General features: G+C 48.1%; 1 protein-coding gene across 1 annotated transcript in view; it reads right to left on the bottom strand.

Moving 5' to 3' along the window:
* LOC147113328 (CREB3 regulatory factor-like) overlaps nt 1–18,348 on the bottom strand; it is a 155,628-nt gene that overhangs the window by 41,417 nt on the left and 95,863 nt on the right. The window contains exons 5-7 of the mRNA XM_085994260.1: nt 16,823–17,014; nt 7,111–7,300; nt 2,582–2,655 (exon numbers count right to left, since the gene is read on the bottom strand). Of these exons, the coding sequence (XP_085850386.1) occupies nt 2,582–2,655; nt 7,111–7,300; nt 16,823–17,014 (456 nt within the window). The remainder of the gene's footprint in view (nt 1–2,581; nt 2,656–7,110; nt 7,301–16,822; nt 17,015–18,348) is intronic.

Here is an 18,348-nt window from a genome sequence, read left to right as displayed (position 1 = left end):
TCTGGAAGCCAATTAGCTATCCATTCTGCTACTTGTCCCCTGACTCCGCATTCATTAGTCTATTATGTGGTACCTTATTGAAGGCCTTTTGAAAAATCTAGATAAATTACATCTACTGCATTACCCTTGTCTATTCTCTGTTACCTCTTCAAAAAATTGTTGTTGCTTTGTAAAAGGCATACAGCATCTCTAAAATTGACAATTATAAAATGCAATGAAAGAAAAACAGACAGACAGGCTTGCATTTATATAGCACCTTTCACAACCTCAGGACAAACAGCAATGAGATAAATCAGACCAGATACAGGAAACTTTGTGATATCCGGCACCGACGGGACCGAGCTGTTGCCGTCCCATCAAAACTGCTGGACAAGCCAGCGCTAATGTTAAAACATACGGAAGCTTTTGAGCTCCGTATCTAGCAACAAACCCTGTTGCTTAGCAACAGCTTCTAAACAGTCGGCCGTAGCTTGCAAGCGTCTCTGTAGCTAAGCAACAGCTTTAGCTAGACCTTGCAGAGCCAGACTGGTTGAAAAAAAAGCAACGAAAAGAAAAAAAACTTACTGAACTGACTCCTGAATTTTGCCGGTGGCTCGAGCATTCCGGACAGTTAACCTCCGGATAAACCAAAATTTCCTGTAATTTGTTTTAGTGATGTTGAATGAGGAATAAATTTGCCCAGGAGACTGGGGAAAATTCCCCAGCTCTTCTTCAAAATAATGCCATGGGATCTTTTATGTCTACCCAAGAGTGAAGATGGGGCCTCGGTTTGACGTCTCATCTGGAAGATGCAGCGCTCCCTCAGCACTGCACTGGGAGTGTCAGCCTAGATTTTGCGCTCAAGCCTCTGGCGTGGGACTTGAACCCACGACCTTCTGACTCAGGCAAAAGTGCTATCCACTGATCCACTGGCTGACACCTTTAACTTTAAGGGCAACTTTTGACATGATTGACTCCTTTCTCAAACCCCTCTTCCCATGCAAGATAAATCTGCTCAGCACAGTAACCACCACAAGCCGCTCCCATTCTGTTCCGGAGAGGCTGCATCACCTGAGCCCAGCACCAGAAGTAGCAACAGTCTAAATAAAGTGGAGTGGTGCCCGCAGGGGCGGGTTTAACGCAACGACCTACGGGGCCCCCGCCAGCATGGTCTTGTGTGGGTGGTGGGGGGGGCAAACAGGTTTAATGCCAACTGAGAAACTTAAACATTTACCAAATGTTGGGCGCTGTTCCGGTGCCCGGCAACTGCTCTCTGCCGGGCCGAGCCCCGAACCGTGCCCCACTTCCTACCTTGCTCCCACACAGTGCCACCTCTCAGAACTGGGCTAAGATCCCAGGGTGGGAACGTAGCTGGACGAGGCAGGATGCTGGAGCTTAGATAGTAACAACAGAAAATGCTGGAAATACTCAGCAGGCCAGGCACCATCCGAGGAGAGAGAAACAGAGTTAACGTTTCTGGTCGGTGACCCTTCATCAGAACTGGAAAAAGCTGGAGATGGAACAGATATTAAGCAGGCGCAGAGACTGGGGGTGGGGGGTTTAATAGGAGGGGAGGAAGGAATTGAAAGAATATCCTGTACTTTTCTAAGAGGCAGGAAAGATAAAATGTTGCAAATGGGAGTGGCAAAAATCATATTGCATGAAAAATAGGGGCAGGGATAATTATCTGAAATTGTTGAACTCAATGTTGAGTCCGGCAGGCTGCAAAGTGCCCAATCGAAAGATGAGGTGCTGTTCCTCGAGCTTACGTTGAGCTTCATTGGAACAATGTAATAGGCCGAGGACAGAGAGATCAGAGTGGGAGTGAAGTGGTGAATTAAAGTGACAGGTGACCGGAAGCTCAGGATCACCCTTACAGACTGAACGGAGGTGTTCCGCAAAGCGGTCGCCCAATCTGCGTTTGGTCTCCCCAATGTAGAGGAGACCGCATCGTGAGCAGCGAATACAGTATATTAAATTGCAAGAAGTACAAGTAAATCGCTGTTTCACCTGGAAGGGGTGTTTGGGGCCCTGGACAGTGGGAAGGGAGGAGATAAAAGGGCATGTGTTGCATCTCCTGCGCTTGCACGGGAAGGTGCCAGGTGAAGGAGAAGGGCTGTTGGGGGTGATTGAGGAGTGGATCAGGGTGTCACGGAGGGAGCGGTCCCTTCGGAATGCTGAAGCTTAGGCTTGGGAATGGCGTCTTCCACAGGACCCAAGGCGGGTGGGGATGGGGACGGGGGCAAGCCCCGAATGTTCTTGCTGCCCAGGGTCATGCCCCCCCCCCCACCCCAACACACCCCCACAAGAATTCTTAATCCAGCTCTGGTTGGCAGTAGAGTACAGTACAGTAACGGATCCACTTACTGACGTTAAGAAAACTACTAGGCACTTGGTCTGAGTATTAAACAAGGCTTTAATCAACTGTTTTACAACATGGAGGTCTAGTTGTGTCCTTCACTAGTTCCTGTTAAAGAATGTCCTGAGCAAGCTGGGCCCATGCCCGAGTATTTATACTCTCCCTGGACATCGCCACCAGCAGGCCGCCCAGTATTATTACATAAGTCATTTTCACATGAATGACAAGATTCATTTCGCTTACCATGTTCAGTGTTCAAACCCCACAACTTGATTTTGTTGGCCTCATGCTGTGCTTTCTTCTTTAGTCTACAGGCCCTGTGTACACAAAGAGAAAGCAATGGGTAACAGTGCAGACCGCAGGATGAAATGCCATGCTTCAGGTCCTAGCCTCAGAGAATGGGGGGGGGGGGGGGGGGGGGCGGGGGGGTCATGCCTTATATTAGTAAATACTTCAATCATAATTATATACAACTATTAAGAGTACAGACAGGGTGATTTGCCCCGTAAGTGAAGTTGTATATATTTTTTTAAACCTGCAATTATAACATATATATTCATATACAGGAAACTTTCGTAGTCCGGAAAGCTCTATCTACTGGCAAAATTCAGGAGCCGTTTTCTATAAGTTTTTTTTACTTCTCGTTGCTTTTTTTTTCCCCCCAGTCAGGCTCTGCAAGGTCTGTAGCTAAGCAACAGCTTCAGCTAGAGACGCTTGCAGCTGCAGCCGACTGTTTTGAAGCTGTTGCTAAGCAACAGGGTTTGTTGATTCACACGGAGCTGAAAAGCTCCATGTTTTAACATTGCCGCTGGTTTATACGGCAGTTTTGATCTAACGACACCAGCTCAGTCCCGTCAGTGCCGGATACCAGAAAGTTTCCTGTAGCATGGTGCATATAACAGGGATACAAGAATATATGACAAAATATAAGAGATTCAAGAGCATAATATATGATATAGTATATAATAGATACTAGAGTATAATATATTATATAGCATATAATACAGAGATACTGGAGTCAATTCTGCAATTCTACGCTCATAGCAGGGAAGCCATGCTTGAAGGGAAAGTGTGTCGGGTATCAGAATTTAACAAGTGACAGGGAGCAACCCCTTAATTACAGCTCATGGATGGTCACAGGGGCCCAGTCTGGGATTGCATTTTACTGCCCTCCTTCTTAGGCAGTCCCTCGGAACTGAGGATGACTTGCTTCCACATTAAAAATGAGTTCTCAAGTGGAGTCCAATGCGGGACCGACAGTCTCTGTCACAGGTGCGGCAGACGATGGTTGAATGGGTGGGGTGTTTGGGTTGACGTGCGCTCTTTCCGCTGTTTGCACTCGAGGTGTTCGGCGCCTTCCCGGATGCTTCTCCTCCACTTTGTGCGGTCTTGGGCCAGGGATTCTCAGGTATCGGTGGTGATGTTGCACTTCTTCAAGGAGGTTTTGAGGGTGTCCCTGAAGCGTTTCCTCTGCCCACCTGGGGCTCTCTTGCCGTGTCGGAGCTCCAAGTAGAGCGCTTGTTTTGGGAGTCTCGTATCGGGCATGTGGACGAAGTGGCCCGTCCATCGGAGCTGATCGAGCATGGTCAAAGCTTCGATGCTGGGGATGTTGGCCTGAGCGAGAACACTGACGTTGGTGCGCCTATCCTGCCAATGGATTCGCAGGATCTTGCGGAGGCAGCGTTGGTGGTACCTCTCCAGTGCTTTGAGGTGCCTGCTGTACATGGTCCATGTCTCTGAGGCATACAGCAGGGCGGGTATCACTGCTGCTCTGTAGACTATGAGCTTAGTGCTGGGTTTGAGGTCTCTTCCTCAGGCGACCGAAGGCTGCACTGGCACACTGAAGGCGGTGTTGGACTTCGTCGTCGACATCTGCCCTTGTTGACTGTAGGCTCCCGAGGAATGGAAAGTGGTCCAGGTTGTCCAAGGCCTCGTCATGGATTTTGATAATCGGGGGGCAGTACTGTGTGGCGGGGGCAGACCTTTGTCTTACGGATGTTTAGTGCAAGGCCCATGCTCTCATACGCTTCGGTGAAGGTGTTTACGATGGTTTGGAGTTCGACCTCCGGGTGACCGCAGACGCAAGCGTCGTCTGCATATTGTAGTTCGATGACAGAGGATGGGACGACCTTGAATCTGGACTGGAGGCGATGGAGGTTGAACAGTTTCCTGTTTGTTCTGTAAATTAGCTTCACTCCAGCGGGGTGCTTACTGAGGGCGAGATGGAAAACTGCAGCCAGAAAGATCGAGAAGAGCGTTGGTGCGATGACACAGCCTTGCTTGACCCTGGTCCATACATGAATTGGGTCTGTGGTGGATCCGTTGGTCAGGATCACGGTTTGCATGTCGCCGTGAAGCAGGCGGAGGATGGTGACAAACTTTTGAGGGCAGCCGAATTTGAGGAGGACACCCCATAACGGTTGATGGTGTCGAAGGCCTTTGTGAGGCCTTTTACTGCCCAGTGCAGCGATGTTGGCGTCTGTCGGATCTTTAGGGTTCCATTGCCGAAGCTTTGTGAATTTCCACAGGCAGGTGGAGTGGTGCCCGTCTCCCACACTTGCTGTGTCTGAGTCACATTGGTGTGCCAGCCAGAAATGGGAACCGGGTTTGAGAGAGCTGCTCCAGGCTCAGCTTCGGCAAGCACGCTACTCGGTATAATTGGTTGCTTTAAGTAGAGCTTGCACCCAGGTGGCCTGGGTGGAAGATCCATCAGTTGGCAGGAAGCACCATCAGGATGTGGCTAGGAGGAAGCCCAGGAGTCGAACATCTGCCATGGGGAAATCCAGGGGGTCAGTGAGCTGGGTCTGGCTGCAACTGTCTGCTTTGGATTCCACATGGCACCAATGTTCCCTTTAATTATTTTTTTCCGTGCGCGGTCCCTTTAAATTTGCTGCGCGGTATCTCTTCCATCGGCCATGCACCTTCGGGGGAACATTGCGCGGCCCCCTTTAAGATCAGTAGGGCTGGCTCTTTCAACGTGACCAGAAAATTGCACCATCGTGACCAAAGCCCCTCCAGCATTCTGCTGCAGATTCTCGTATACCATTTGTGCAGGAGGGCAGGGGTGTGGCACCTCTGCAAGATTACTTTCAATTTTCCCCCTTTTTATCTGTTGGAGATGGAAACTGCATACACTGGATTCCCATTCATCATCGGCAAAGGCACAATCAAGATCTACCCCCCAACATAGCTGTGCTGCCTTTGCCTGGGTCAAGGAATTCTTGGCCACTTAACCCCGAAAATCTAACTTAGTCCCTTTCTGGGACATGAGGAAGGTTTCAAAGGGCTGGTGGTCGATCAGATAGGATGCGGTTGATCAGGTAATGGCCTCCAAAGCACCATCGCCTTCTCACAGGCAACTAGGGACGGGTGGTCAATGTGACCTTGCCAACAATGCTCACATCCAAATAATAAAAACCTGACTGAACTTGGGGAGACACAGGGAAGCGGGCATTGGGGAGGAGGTGTCAATGCTCTTGGGGAGACACAGGGAAGCGGTCATTGGGGAGGAGGTGTCAATGCTCTTGGGGAGACACAGGGAAGCGGTCATTGGGGAGGAGGTGTCAATGCTCTTGGGGAGACACAGGGAAGCGGTCATTGGGGAGGAGGTGTCAATGCTCTTGGGGAGACACAGGGAAGCGGGCATTGGGGAGGAGGTGTCAATGCTCTTGCTGTATTTCCCCAGGGGTAGATTGGTGGAACATTGATTCAAGTTACTGCTGGCTGGACAGGCGAGGTTCTGTGGTAATAAGAGCCAAACCGTATCTGTCTTCAAGTAGCTGCAGTTTTTAAAATAATACAGTTATTCGTGCCCTTTCAAATGAACCTGTTGACATATCTGTCCAGAAAGAAAGAAAGACTTGCATTTCTACAGCGCCTTACACGACCTCAGGACGCCCCAAAGCGCTTTACAGCCAATGAAGTACTTTTTGAAATAACAGAAAATGCTGGAAACACTCAGCAGGTCAGGCAGCATCGAGGAGAGAGAAACAGAGTCAACGTTTCAGGTCGAGGACCCTTCGTCAGGACTGCAGAAGGTTAGAGGAGAGAGATTTCTAAGCAGGGGCAGGGAGGAGGGGAGGAAAGAACAAAGGGAAGGTCTGTGATAGGATGGAAGGCAGGAGAGATTGACTGACTACACTTACTTTTTGAAGTGTAGTCACTGTTGTAATGTAGGAAACGCGGCAGCCAATTTGCGCACAGCAAGCTCCCACAACCAGCAATGTGATAATGACCAGATCATCTGTTTTAGTGATATTGGTTGAGGGATAAATACTGGCCCCAGGACACCGGGGAGAACTCCCCTGCTCTTCTTCGAAATAGTGGCCATGGGATCTTTTACATCCACCGGAGAGAGCAGACGGGGCCTCGGTTTAACGTCTCATCCGAAAGACGGCACCTCCGACAGTGCAGCACTCCCTCAGCACTGCACTGGGAGTGTCGGCCTAGATTTTTGTGCTCAAGTCTCTGGAGTGGGATTTGAACCCACGACCTTCTGACTCAGAGACGAAAGAGAGAGAGCGCTACCCACTGAGACGGGGTTTATATCTCGATGTAATGCAGGAACAGTGACTACAATCCAAAAAAGTATTTCATTGGCTTTCTTTCCTTTGACGGCTATGTCAATCCGGTTCACTTGAAAGGACAAGAACAATTGTAGTTTTTTTTTCAAACAAGCAAGACTATTGGAGGGACAGTGAAGTGTACGTCTGAAAAACGATTCAATCTACTTTTGATGCCGCTCAGCTAATTTGCTTGCTGATTTTATTTACCTCGAGGCCAGTTTATTTTTCTCCTTTCTGGACCGTGGTCTGGCATTCATCGGCAGCTCATTCACTGGTGTCAGGTCATCAATTACCTTGTTGAGCTTTTTCAGTTCGTCCCCGATGTGGAGCAACTTTCTCGGGTTCGGCGTTAAATCGTCGACGTCCGTGCGGCGGGATTTTTTCGCCGTTCTCCGTCCTGGATCGCAAGGATAAAAAAAAGACGACATAGGAAAGCAGAACTTAAAAAAAAAAAAATTTCTACAGCATTACCTGCCAAGAAAACGATCTCGCCTCAGGTACCACTCCTGCCGCTAGACTACAGAATGGAAATGAAAAGGGTCACTCGTTACCATGGTAACATGGCCATACCGCCATGGTGAAGCACACTGTGCCACATGCTTCAAGTTGTCCACTCAGCAATGGGATGACATTGCCAACAAGCCCAGCTGCAGAACCTTTGTCTCATCACTTTTCTCCCTCCTGGAGGCATCGACTCCTTAGCATAATTCCCCTGGCATCATGTGCAATCCCCAGACGTAATGAATTGGTCACTATTCGCACACGACCCTTGATCCGGAGGGCAAATAATCGTGGGAGCGCCACTTTGCCCAATCCTGTCCTAGCCTGATGTCCATACGCCTGCACTGCCTTGCAAGGGTCGCTCAATAACGATCAGGAATGGGAGATCCGGCCCATTTCCCACCCCTTATCTCAATGTCTCCAACATCAAACTGGCACTTGGAGTGAACTCAGATAACTCAACGTACACCAGGGTTTGAACCTGGGACCTTTCTGATATCTCTTCAATTTAAGAAAGGCTAGAAACAAGATTAAAGCTAGATAAAAAAAACAGCTTCCCTTGATAAAAAGTGAGGGGAAAGGAAAAGGGGAGAAGTCGAAGAAAGAGGAGGAGGAATTGCTAATTACTCCAAAATGGAACAATTCAGTTCAGGGCTCACTCAAAGATTTCGCCCATCAGTTGCCCTTCATAAGTTTCCCTCTTCCAACTTCTCATCTTTCATCAGCATCTCTCCATACCACCACCCCTCCCTCCAGCCCCCACCCCTGCCTAAACCATATTCCTGAACCCTCGTCATAGACTTTGCATCGTCTGGAGTTGGGCATATTATTTAGACCTAGAGTTGGGCATATTATTTAGACCTAGAGTTGAATCAGAGGAGAGTTGACCTACTTCAAAATAATCTGTCATGTATGTGCGGGATGCACAGTCCAGCTACAACCAAGCCTGCCATGATAGCAACCAGTACAGCATAGTTCAAGTTGAATAGAGGTAGGCAGTTTGGTTTAAGTTAGGAACATCGTAATGTACAGGACTGAACAGACCACTGCTGTCCCCATGGCTGGCTCAAAGTTAAAAAGAAACATGGACTACTCGTGCAGTCTCTTTCTCATACACCGCAACCCCTTTCTCTGCCAAACGTTTATCCAATTCCCCTTGAATCTGCCGACACCATCCATCTCCAGTGCCTTCCCCTAGACGCCCTGTTCGAAATATTCACCACCGTGTTTAAATTGATTGTTCATCTCCCCTCTTCTGACCTCGAGTCCATGCTCCTTCTTGTTGAGTTTGTCATTACTTTAATTTGTCGACACCCCCTTAAGAATCTTGAATTTCTCAATACAATCCCCCTTAAGCTGCCTTTTCTCCAGTTTAAGCAAGTTACCAATTACATCATCAAAAAACTCAATCTTGGACGAGTGTAACAGAGGGGGTTGATGGGGGCAATGCGGTTGACGTGGTGTACATAGACTTCCAAAAGGCGTTTGATAAAGTGCCACATAATAGGCTTGCCAATTGGCGAAGTGACAGGAAAGAGAGAGTAGTGGTAAACGGTTGTTTATCGGACTGCAGGAAGGTACAGGAAACTCTCGTTTAAACGGCACCTAAATATCCGGTATTCTCTACTAACCGGCAAAATTCATACTCTGAAAACAACACCTCAATAACCGGCAATGTTGCCGAGTCCGAGTCTCCCGCGGTGGCCGAGTTAGTCAGTGGGGGTAGTTCTCCAAACTGCCACTACTCAGCTTCTTGGCGCTGTCGGAAGTCCGAACACCTCAATAAGAGGAGTCTGACTCTTTGTTTGTTAAAAATAGAAACATAGAAGATAGGAGCAGGAGTAGGCCATTCGGCCCCTCGAGCCTGCTCGGCCATTCAATGTGATCATGGCTGATCATCCAAATTCAGTACCCTGTCCCTGCTTTCTCCCCATATCCCTTGATCCCCTTAGCCTTAAGAAATATATCCAACTCCTTCTTGAATATATTTAATGAATTGGCCTCAACTGTCTTCTGTGGTAGAGAATTCCACAGGTTCACCACTCTCTGGGTGAAGAAATTCCTCCTCATCTCAGTCCTAAATGGCTTACCCCTTATCCTTAGACTGTGACCCCTGGTTCTGGACTCCCCCGCCATCGGGAACATCCTTCCTGCATCTAGTCTGTCCAGTCCTGATAGAATTTTATAAGTTTCAATGAGATCCCCTCTCATTCTTCTAAACTCTAGCGAATATAAGCCTAATCGACCCAATCTCTCTTCATAGGTCATTCCTGCCATCCCAGGTATCAGTCTGGTGAACCTTCGCTGCACTCCTTCCATGGCAAGAACATCCTTCCTCAAATAAGGCGACCAAAACTGCACACAATACTCAAGGTGTGGTCTCACCAAGGCCCTGTACAACTGCAGCAAGACATCCTTACTCCTGTACTCGAATCCTCTCGTTATGAAAGCCAGCATACCATTTGCCTTCTTAACCGCCTGCTGCACCTGTATGCTTACCTTCAGCGACTGGTGCACAAGGACACCCAGGTCTCGTTGCACTTCCCCTTCTCCCAATCTATTGCCGTTCAGGTAATAATCTGCCTTCCTGTTTTTGCCACCAAAGTGGATAACCTCGCATTTATCCACATTATACTGCATCTGCCATATCGCCCAACCTGTCCAAATCGTACTGGAGTTTCTCTGCATCCTCCTCACAGCACACACGCCCACCCAGCTTTGTGTCGTCTCCACCTTGGAGATATTACATCTAGTTCATTAATATATATTGTGAATAACTGGGGTCCTAGCACTGATCCCTGCGGTACCCCACTAGTCACCGCCTTCCACTCGGAAAAAGACCCGTTTATTCCAACTCTTTGCTTCCTGTCTGCCAGCCAGTTTTCTATCCAAGTCAGTACCTTACCCCCAATCCTATGTGCTTTAACTTTGCACGCTAATCTCTTATGCGGGACCTTATCGAAAGCCTTCTGAGAGTCCAAATACAACACATCCACTGGTTCTTCCTTATCTATTCTACCAGTTACATCCTCAAAAAATTCCAGTAGATTAATCAAGCATGATTTACCTTTTGTAAATCCATGTTGACTTTGTCTGATCCCGTCACTGTTTTTCAAGTGCTCTGCTATTACATCTTTTATAATGGACGCTAACATTTTCCCCACTACCAATGTCAGGCTTACTGGTCTGTAATTCCCCGTTTTTTCTGTACCACCTTTTTTAAATAGTGGCGTTACATTAGCTACCCTCCAATCCATGGGAACTGTTCCAGATTCTATTGAATTTTGGAAGATGACCAGCAATGCATCTACTATTTCTCGGGCCACTTCCTTAAGTACCCTAGGATGTAGATGATCAGGCCCTGGGGATTTATCGGCCTTCAATCCCATCAATTTTTCCAACACCATTTCCCTACAAATACTGATTTCATTCAGTTCCTCCCACGCATTAGACCCTATGTTCCCCGACATCACTGGGAGTTTATTTGTGTCCTCCTGTGAAGACAGAACCAAAGTATGTATTTAATTGGTCTGCCATGTCTTTGTTCCCCATTATAAATTCCCCTGATTTTGACTGCAAGAGACCTACGCTTGACTTCACCAATCTTTTTCTCTTCACATATCTATAGAAGCTTTTACAGTCAGTTTTTAGGTTCCCTGCAAGCTTACTCTCATACTTCATTTCCCCCCTCTTAATTAACCCCTTTGTCCTCCTTTGCTGAATCCTAAATTGCTCCCAATCCTCAGGTTTGCTGCTTTTTCTGGCCAATTTATATGTCCTCTCCTTGGATCTATGCTATCCCTAATTTCCCTCATTAGCCAATGTTGAGTCACCTTTTTTGTTTTATTTTTATGCCAAACAGGGATGAACAAATTCTGTAGATCATCCATGCAATCTTTAAATGTTTGCCATTGCCTATTCACCGTCAAGCCTTTAAGTAACATTCCCCAATCCATCCTAGCCAACTCGTGCCTCATACCATCGTAGTTTCCTTTATTTAAATTCAGTACCCAAGTCTCTGAATCAACTACTTCACTCTCCATCTTAATGAAGAATTCTATCATATTATGATCGCTCCTCCCCAAGGGGCCTCGCACAAGATTGCTAATTAATCCTTTCTCATTATATAATACCCAGTCTAAGATGGCCTGATCTCTAGTTGGTTCCTTGACATATTGGTCCAGGAAACCATCCCGTATACACTCCAGGAATTCCTCTTCCACAGTATTTTTACTAATTTGGTTAGACCAATCTATATGTAGATTAAAGTCACCCATGATAACTGCTGTGCCCTTATTGCACGCATCTCTAATTTCCCGTTTAATGCCATCCCCAACCTCAGCATTACTGTTTGGGGGTCTGTATACAACTCCCACTAATGTTTTCTGCCCCTTGGTATTTCTCAGCTCTACCCATAGAGATTCCACATCATCAGAGCTAATATCCTTCCTTACTATTGTGTTAATCTCCTCTTTAACCAGCAATGCTACCCCACCGCCTTTTCCTTTTTGCCTGTCCTTCCTGAATATTGAATACCCCTGGATGTTGAATTCCCAGCCTTGGTCACCCTGGAGCCATGTCTCCGTAATCCCAATTATATCATATCCGTTTACATCTATTTGCGCAGCTAATTCATCCACCTTATTACGAATGCTCCTTGCATTAAGACACAAAGCCTTCAGGCTTGTTTTTTTTAACACTCTTAGACCTTTTAGAATTATTGTTTACTGCGGCCATGTTTGATTTACACCCTTGATTTCTCTGACTTCCACTTTTGCTTTTCTCCTTCCTGTCTTTTGCTTCTATCCTTGCTTCCCTTTCCTCTATCTCCCTGCACAGGTCCCCAACCCCCTGCCATTTTAGTTTAACCCCTCCCCAACAGCACTAGCAAACACTCCCCCGAGGACATCGGTCCCAGTCCTGCCCAGGTGCAAACCGTCCAGTTTATACTGGTCCCACCTCCCCCAGAATCGATTCCAATGTCCCAGGAATTTGAATCCCTCCCCCTTGCACCATTCTTCTAGCCACGTATTCACCTGAAATATCCTTCCATTTCTACTCTGACTAGCACGTGGCACTGGTAGCAATCCTGAGATTACTACCTTTGAGGTCCTATTTTTTAAATTTACCTCCTAACTCCCTGTATTCAGCTTTGAGGACCTCATCCCGTTTTTTTACCTCTATCGTTGGTACCTATATGCAGCACAACAACTGGCTGCTCCCCCTCCCCCTCCAGAATGCCCTGCAGCCGCTCTGAGACATCCCGGACCCTTGCACCAGAGAGGTAACATACCATCCTGGAGTCTCATTTGCAGCCGCAGAAACGCCTATCTATTCTCCTTACAATAGAATCCCCTATCACTATAGCTCTCCCGCTCTTTTTCCTCCCGTCCCGTGCAGCAGAACCACTCACCGCTCCAGACACTGGCCTCGGTAGATAACCCTCTCCATCATCCAGAATTTTTAATCAACTGGCACCATCCCGGTCCCGTCTGTGCCGGATACCAAAGAGTTTCCTGTATACAGTGGTATTCCCCGGGGTCAGTACTAGGACCACTGTTTTTCTTGATATATATTAATGACTTGGACGTGGGTACACAGGGCACAATTTCAAAATTTGCAGATGACACAAAACTTGGAAGTATAGTGAACAGTGAGGAAGATAGTGATAGACTTCAAGAGGACATAGACAGGCTGGTGGAATAGGCGGACACATGGCAGATTAATTTTAATGCAGAAAAGTGCAAAGTGACACATTTTGGTAGAAAGAATGAGGAGAGGCAATATAAACTAAAGGGTACAATCCTAAAGGGGGTGCATGAACAGAGAGACCTGGGGGTATATGTTCACAAATCGTTGAAGGTGGCAGGGCGGGTTGAGAAAGCAGTTAAAAAAGAAAATGAGAACCTGGGCTTCATAAATAGACATGGTGTGGAGATGCCGGTGTTGGACTGGGGTGGACAAATCTAAGAAATCACACAACACCAGGTTATAGTCCAACAGCTTTATTTGAAATCACAAGCTTTCGGAGCGCTGCTCCTTCGTCAGGTGAAGTGGAGAGATGCATAAAAACACAGCTTATATAGTCAGAGAATAATGCCAGATGTTTACAGGTAATCTTTCTAACTGCCATTTATCACACCTCGGCAGAGAGATAATCACAGCAATCAAAGGTGTAAATGGTGTCCAAACAGGTCAGTCAGGAAAACATTACATCAAAGAACAATGAGGTGGGGTCACAAGGGGTCGAATGTTGCAGATGCTGGTCTGTATGAAAAACAAAAAAAAGACAAAAAACATTTTTTTTGCTGGAAATCACAGCAGGTCCGGCCGCATCTGTGTGGAGAGAACAAGCCAACGACGACTCGAGTCTGGATGACCCTACGTCAGGTGGGGTTACATGTAGCGTGACATGAACCCAAGATCTCGGTTGAGGCCGTCCTCATGGGTGCGGAACTTGGCTATCAGTTGCTGCTCAACGATTTTGCGCTGTCGTGTGTCTCGAAGGCCGCCTTGGAGAATGCTTACCCAGAGATCGGAGGCTGAATGTCCTTGACTGCTGAAGTGTTCCCCGACTGGGAGGGAACACTCCTGCCTGGCGATTGTTGCGCGGTGTCCGTTCATCCGTTGTCGCAGTGTCTGCATGGTCTCGCCGATGTACCATGCTCCGGGGCATCCTTTCCTGCAACGTATGAGGTAGACAACGTTGGCCGAGTCACATGAGTATGTACCATGTACCTGGTGGGTGGTGTCCTCACGTGTGATGATGGTATCTGTGTTGATGATCTGGCATGTCTTGCAGAGGTTGCCGTGGCAGGGTTGTGTGGTGTCGTGGTCGCTGTTCTCCTGAAAGCTGGGTAATTTGCTGCGAATGATGGTCTGTTTGAGGTTAGGCGGCTGTTTGAAGGCGAGTAGTGGAGGCGTGGGGATGGCGTTAGCGAGGCGTTCGTCGTCATCGATGACATGTTGAAGGCTGCGAAGAACATGGCGTAGTTTCTCCGCTCCGGGGAAGTACTGGACGACAAAGGGTACTCTGTTGGTTGTGTCCCGTGTTTGTCTTCTGAGGAGGGCTATGCGATTTTTCGCTGTGGCCCATCGGAACTGTCGATCGACGAGTCGAGCGTCATATCCCGTTCTTACGAGGGCGTCTTTCAGCATCTGTAGGTGTCCATCGCGTTCCTCCTCGTCTGAGCAGATCCTGTGTATTCGCAGGGCTTGTCCATAGGGGATGGCTTCTTTAACGTGGTTAAGGTGGAAGCTGGAGAAGTGGAGCATCCTGAGGTTGTCCGTGGGCTTGCGGTAGAGTGAAGTGCTGAGGTGTCCGTCTTTGATGGAGGTTCGTATGTCCAAGAATGAAACCGATTCTGAGGAGTAGTCCATGGTGAGTTTGATGGTGGGATGGAACTTGTTGATGTTATCGTGTAGTCTTTTCAGTGATTCTTCGCCGTGGGTCCATAGGAAGAAAATGTCGTCCATGTATCTGGTGTATAGCGTTGGCTGGAGGTCCTGTGCAGCGAAGAAGTCTTGCTCGAACTTGTGCATGCACAGGACCTCCAACCAACCTTTGATTGCTGTGATTATCTCTCTGCCGAGGTGTGATAAATGTCAGTTAGAAAGATTACCTGTAAACATCTGACATTATTCTCTGACTATATAAGCTGTGTTTTTATGCATCTCTCCACTTCACCTGACGAAGGAGCAGCGCGCCGAAAGCTTGTGATTTCAAATAAAGCTGTTGGACTATAACCTGGTGTTGTGTGATTTCTTACATTCATAAATAGAGGCATAGAGTACAAAAGCAAGGAAGTTATGATGAAACTTTATAAAACACTGGTTCAGCCTCAACTGGAATATTGGCCTAGAAATTCAGTGGGCTTTGCGCCCAGTTACCGCCCAAATAGGGTTTCTGCGCCAGTGTAAGAGGGTGCGCTGATATTCAGCGCTGCGGTAATGGCGGCGGTAGCCGGTAGCGCTGCGCCGACACCGATGACGTCATCGGTGTGCGCAGTGCCCCGGTCCCACCCCGCTTCCGGCCCAAACCTCATATTTAGCTGCGGCCGCCTCTTCTGCAGCGGCCGCAAACAGCGATTGAAAAACGGGGCCGTACTGCTGCCCTACTGGGGCGCTTTAAGGTGGAGGTGCGGCCGGACGCTTTTTCGGCGGCCGCCTGCCCGCACCTCCTTCCCCGGCCTCCTCCACCAACCCCCCCCCCCCCCCGCGGCATTGCCGGCTGCTTTCCGCGAGCCCGGTACTTCTCCGTGGTGCCGGGCTCATTTGCCGGCACAATCCAGCGGCGATCTCCCCGTTGCAGGCACCTCCACCTTAAGAGGAGGAGGCCTGCAGTACCGCAGCCTGCCGCACCGCATCGGGTGGCGCAGCGGCACTTAGAGCGCTGATATTCAGTTTCAGCGCCCCAAGCGGTGGCGGGCACACCCTGGAATAGCGCCCGGTTCCGACTTGGGGCGCGAAAAGTGAATATTTGACGGTCGCACATGGCTCCGCGCCCAGCGCTAACTTTTGGCCGTTAGCCAGCTGGCGGGGCCATAGTGAATTTCTAGGCCACTGTGTCCAATTCTGAGCACCGCACTTTAGGAAGGATGTGAAGGCCTTAGAGAAAGTGCAGAAAAGATTTACAAGAAAGGTTCCAGGAATGAGGGACTTCAGTTATGTGGATAGACTGGAGAAGCTGGGGTTGTTCTCCTTAGAGCAGAGAAGGTTGAAAGGAGATTTGATGGAGGTGTTCAAAATCATGAGGGGGTCTGGACAGAGTAGATAGAGAGAAACTGTTCCCATTGGTGGAAGGGTCGAGAACCAGAGGACACAGATTTAAGGTGATTGGCAGAAGAACCAAAGGCGAAGTGAGGAAAAACTTTTTTACGCAGCGAGTGGTTAGGATCTGGAATGCTCTGCCTGAAAGGGTGATGGAGGCAGATTCAATCGTGGCTTTCAAAAGGGAGTTGGATAAGTACCTGAAGGAAAAAAATTTGCAGGGCTACAGGGAAAGGGCGGGGGGAGTGGGACTAGCTGAAGTGCTCTCGCAGAGAGCCGGCACGGGCTCGATGGGCCGAATGGCCTCCTTCTGCGCTGTAACCATTTTATGATTTCTGGGTGGAAACCCATGGGCTCTCATTAAAAATTGGGAGGTCCCAACTGTTACATAAGAATTAGCCATACAGCCCCTCGAGCCTGCTCCGCCATTTAATAAGATCATGGCTGATCTTCTACCTCATCTCCACTTTCCCCTCCTACCCCTTGATTCCCTTACAAACAACAACAGCCACCTGCATTTATATAGCGCCCATGACGCAAGAAAATGTCTCGAGGTGCTACGCAGAAGCATAATCAGGCAAAAAGCACAGGCATCCTGGGAGATTAGAGCTTTCACTCTAACCCACCATGCCATCGGTTTAGTTCTTACCTTGCCCAACGCCATTCTCCTTCTGATAGACATTACTGGGTAACGTGTAGCAGTCCCACTCAGAAGGCTGCAGGGTGCGTTCTTGTTTGCTGGGTGTGGCGTGGCTGTCGCTGTACTCCCAGAAATACCGACGTTTCAGTCGCCTGCCACCCGTCTCCGAGGCAACATCTGCACATGCCTCGTGTTCATTTCCTGTAAAAGATCGCATACATGTTAAAAATATAAATATATACAAGGTCAGTGGCTTTCATTGGAGAAATTACAGCAACTGAGATTTTCAGATTTCCTGTTTCCCCACCCCCCCTATTTTTCCCTGAAGGCTCAGACTCTTCAATTCAATTCAATTCAAATCGCTTTATTGGCATGACAAGTTACATCTTATGTTGCCAAAGCATCTTACTTTGGTACAGTTCCACAGACCCCCCCGCCCGCCCCCAACCCTGGCTTCCCAATCTCACACCCGGGGTCCTCCCAGCCCCGCAACCCAAGTGGCTATTCACAATAAGCCAACAGAGTCAGGTAAAATCAGCAGCTCAGCCATCTACAGAGGGCATCTCAACCCTGCCAAATCCTTTCTTCACTCACGTTCCATGCACATGGACTTAGAACATAAGAAATAGCAGCAGGAATAGGCCACTCGGCCCCTCGAGCCTGCTCCGCCATTCAATAAGATCATGGCTGATCTTGGGCTCAAAGCCACTTCCCCGCCCGCTCCCCATAACCTTTCACTCCCTTATCTTGTAAAAATCTGTCTATCTCCACCTTAAATGTATTTAATGACCCAGCCTCCACAGCTCTCTGGGGTAGAGAGGGCCACAAGGGGAAACATCCTCTCTGCATCTACCTTGTCAAGCCCCCTCAGTATCTTATCTGTTTCAATAAGATCACCTCTCATTCTTTTAAATTCCAATGACTATAGGCTCAGCCTGCTCAACCTTTCCTCATATGTCAACCCCTTCATTTCTGGAATTAACCTAGTGAATCGTCTCTGAACTGCCCCCAATGCAAGTATATCCTTCCTTAAATAAGGAGACCAAAACTGTACGCAGTACTCAAGGTGTGGTCTCACCAATACTCTGTACAGTTGTAGCAGGACTTCCCTGCTTTTATACTCCAACCCCCTTGCAATAAAGGTCAACATTCCATTTGCCTTTTCGATTACTTGCTGTACCTGCATGCTAACTTTTTGCATTTCATGCACAAGGACCCCCAGGTCCCTCTGAACTGTGGCATTTTGTAATCTCTCTCCATTTAAATAATAATTTGCTTTTTTATTTTTCCTGCCAAAGTGGATAACCTCGCACTTTCCCACATTATACTCCATCTGCCAAATGTTTGCCCATTCACTTAGCCTGTCTATATCCCTTTGCAGGTTCTTTGAGTCCTCTGCACAACTTGCTTTCCCACCCATCTTTGTATCATCCGCAAACTTGGCTACATTATACTCGGTCCCTTCATCAAAGTCATGAATGTAGATTGTAAATAGTTGAGGCCCCAGCACCGATCCCTGTGGCACCCCACTAGTT

This window comes from Somniosus microcephalus, chromosome 8 (assembly GCF_052327205.1).
Source record: "Somniosus microcephalus isolate GS21.2 chromosome 8, FLI_Smic_1.0, whole genome shotgun sequence".
NCBI classification, from domain to species: domain Eukaryota; kingdom Metazoa; phylum Chordata; class Chondrichthyes; order Squaliformes; family Somniosidae; genus Somniosus; species Somniosus microcephalus.
This window is presented reverse-complemented; position numbering and strand designations above follow the sequence as displayed.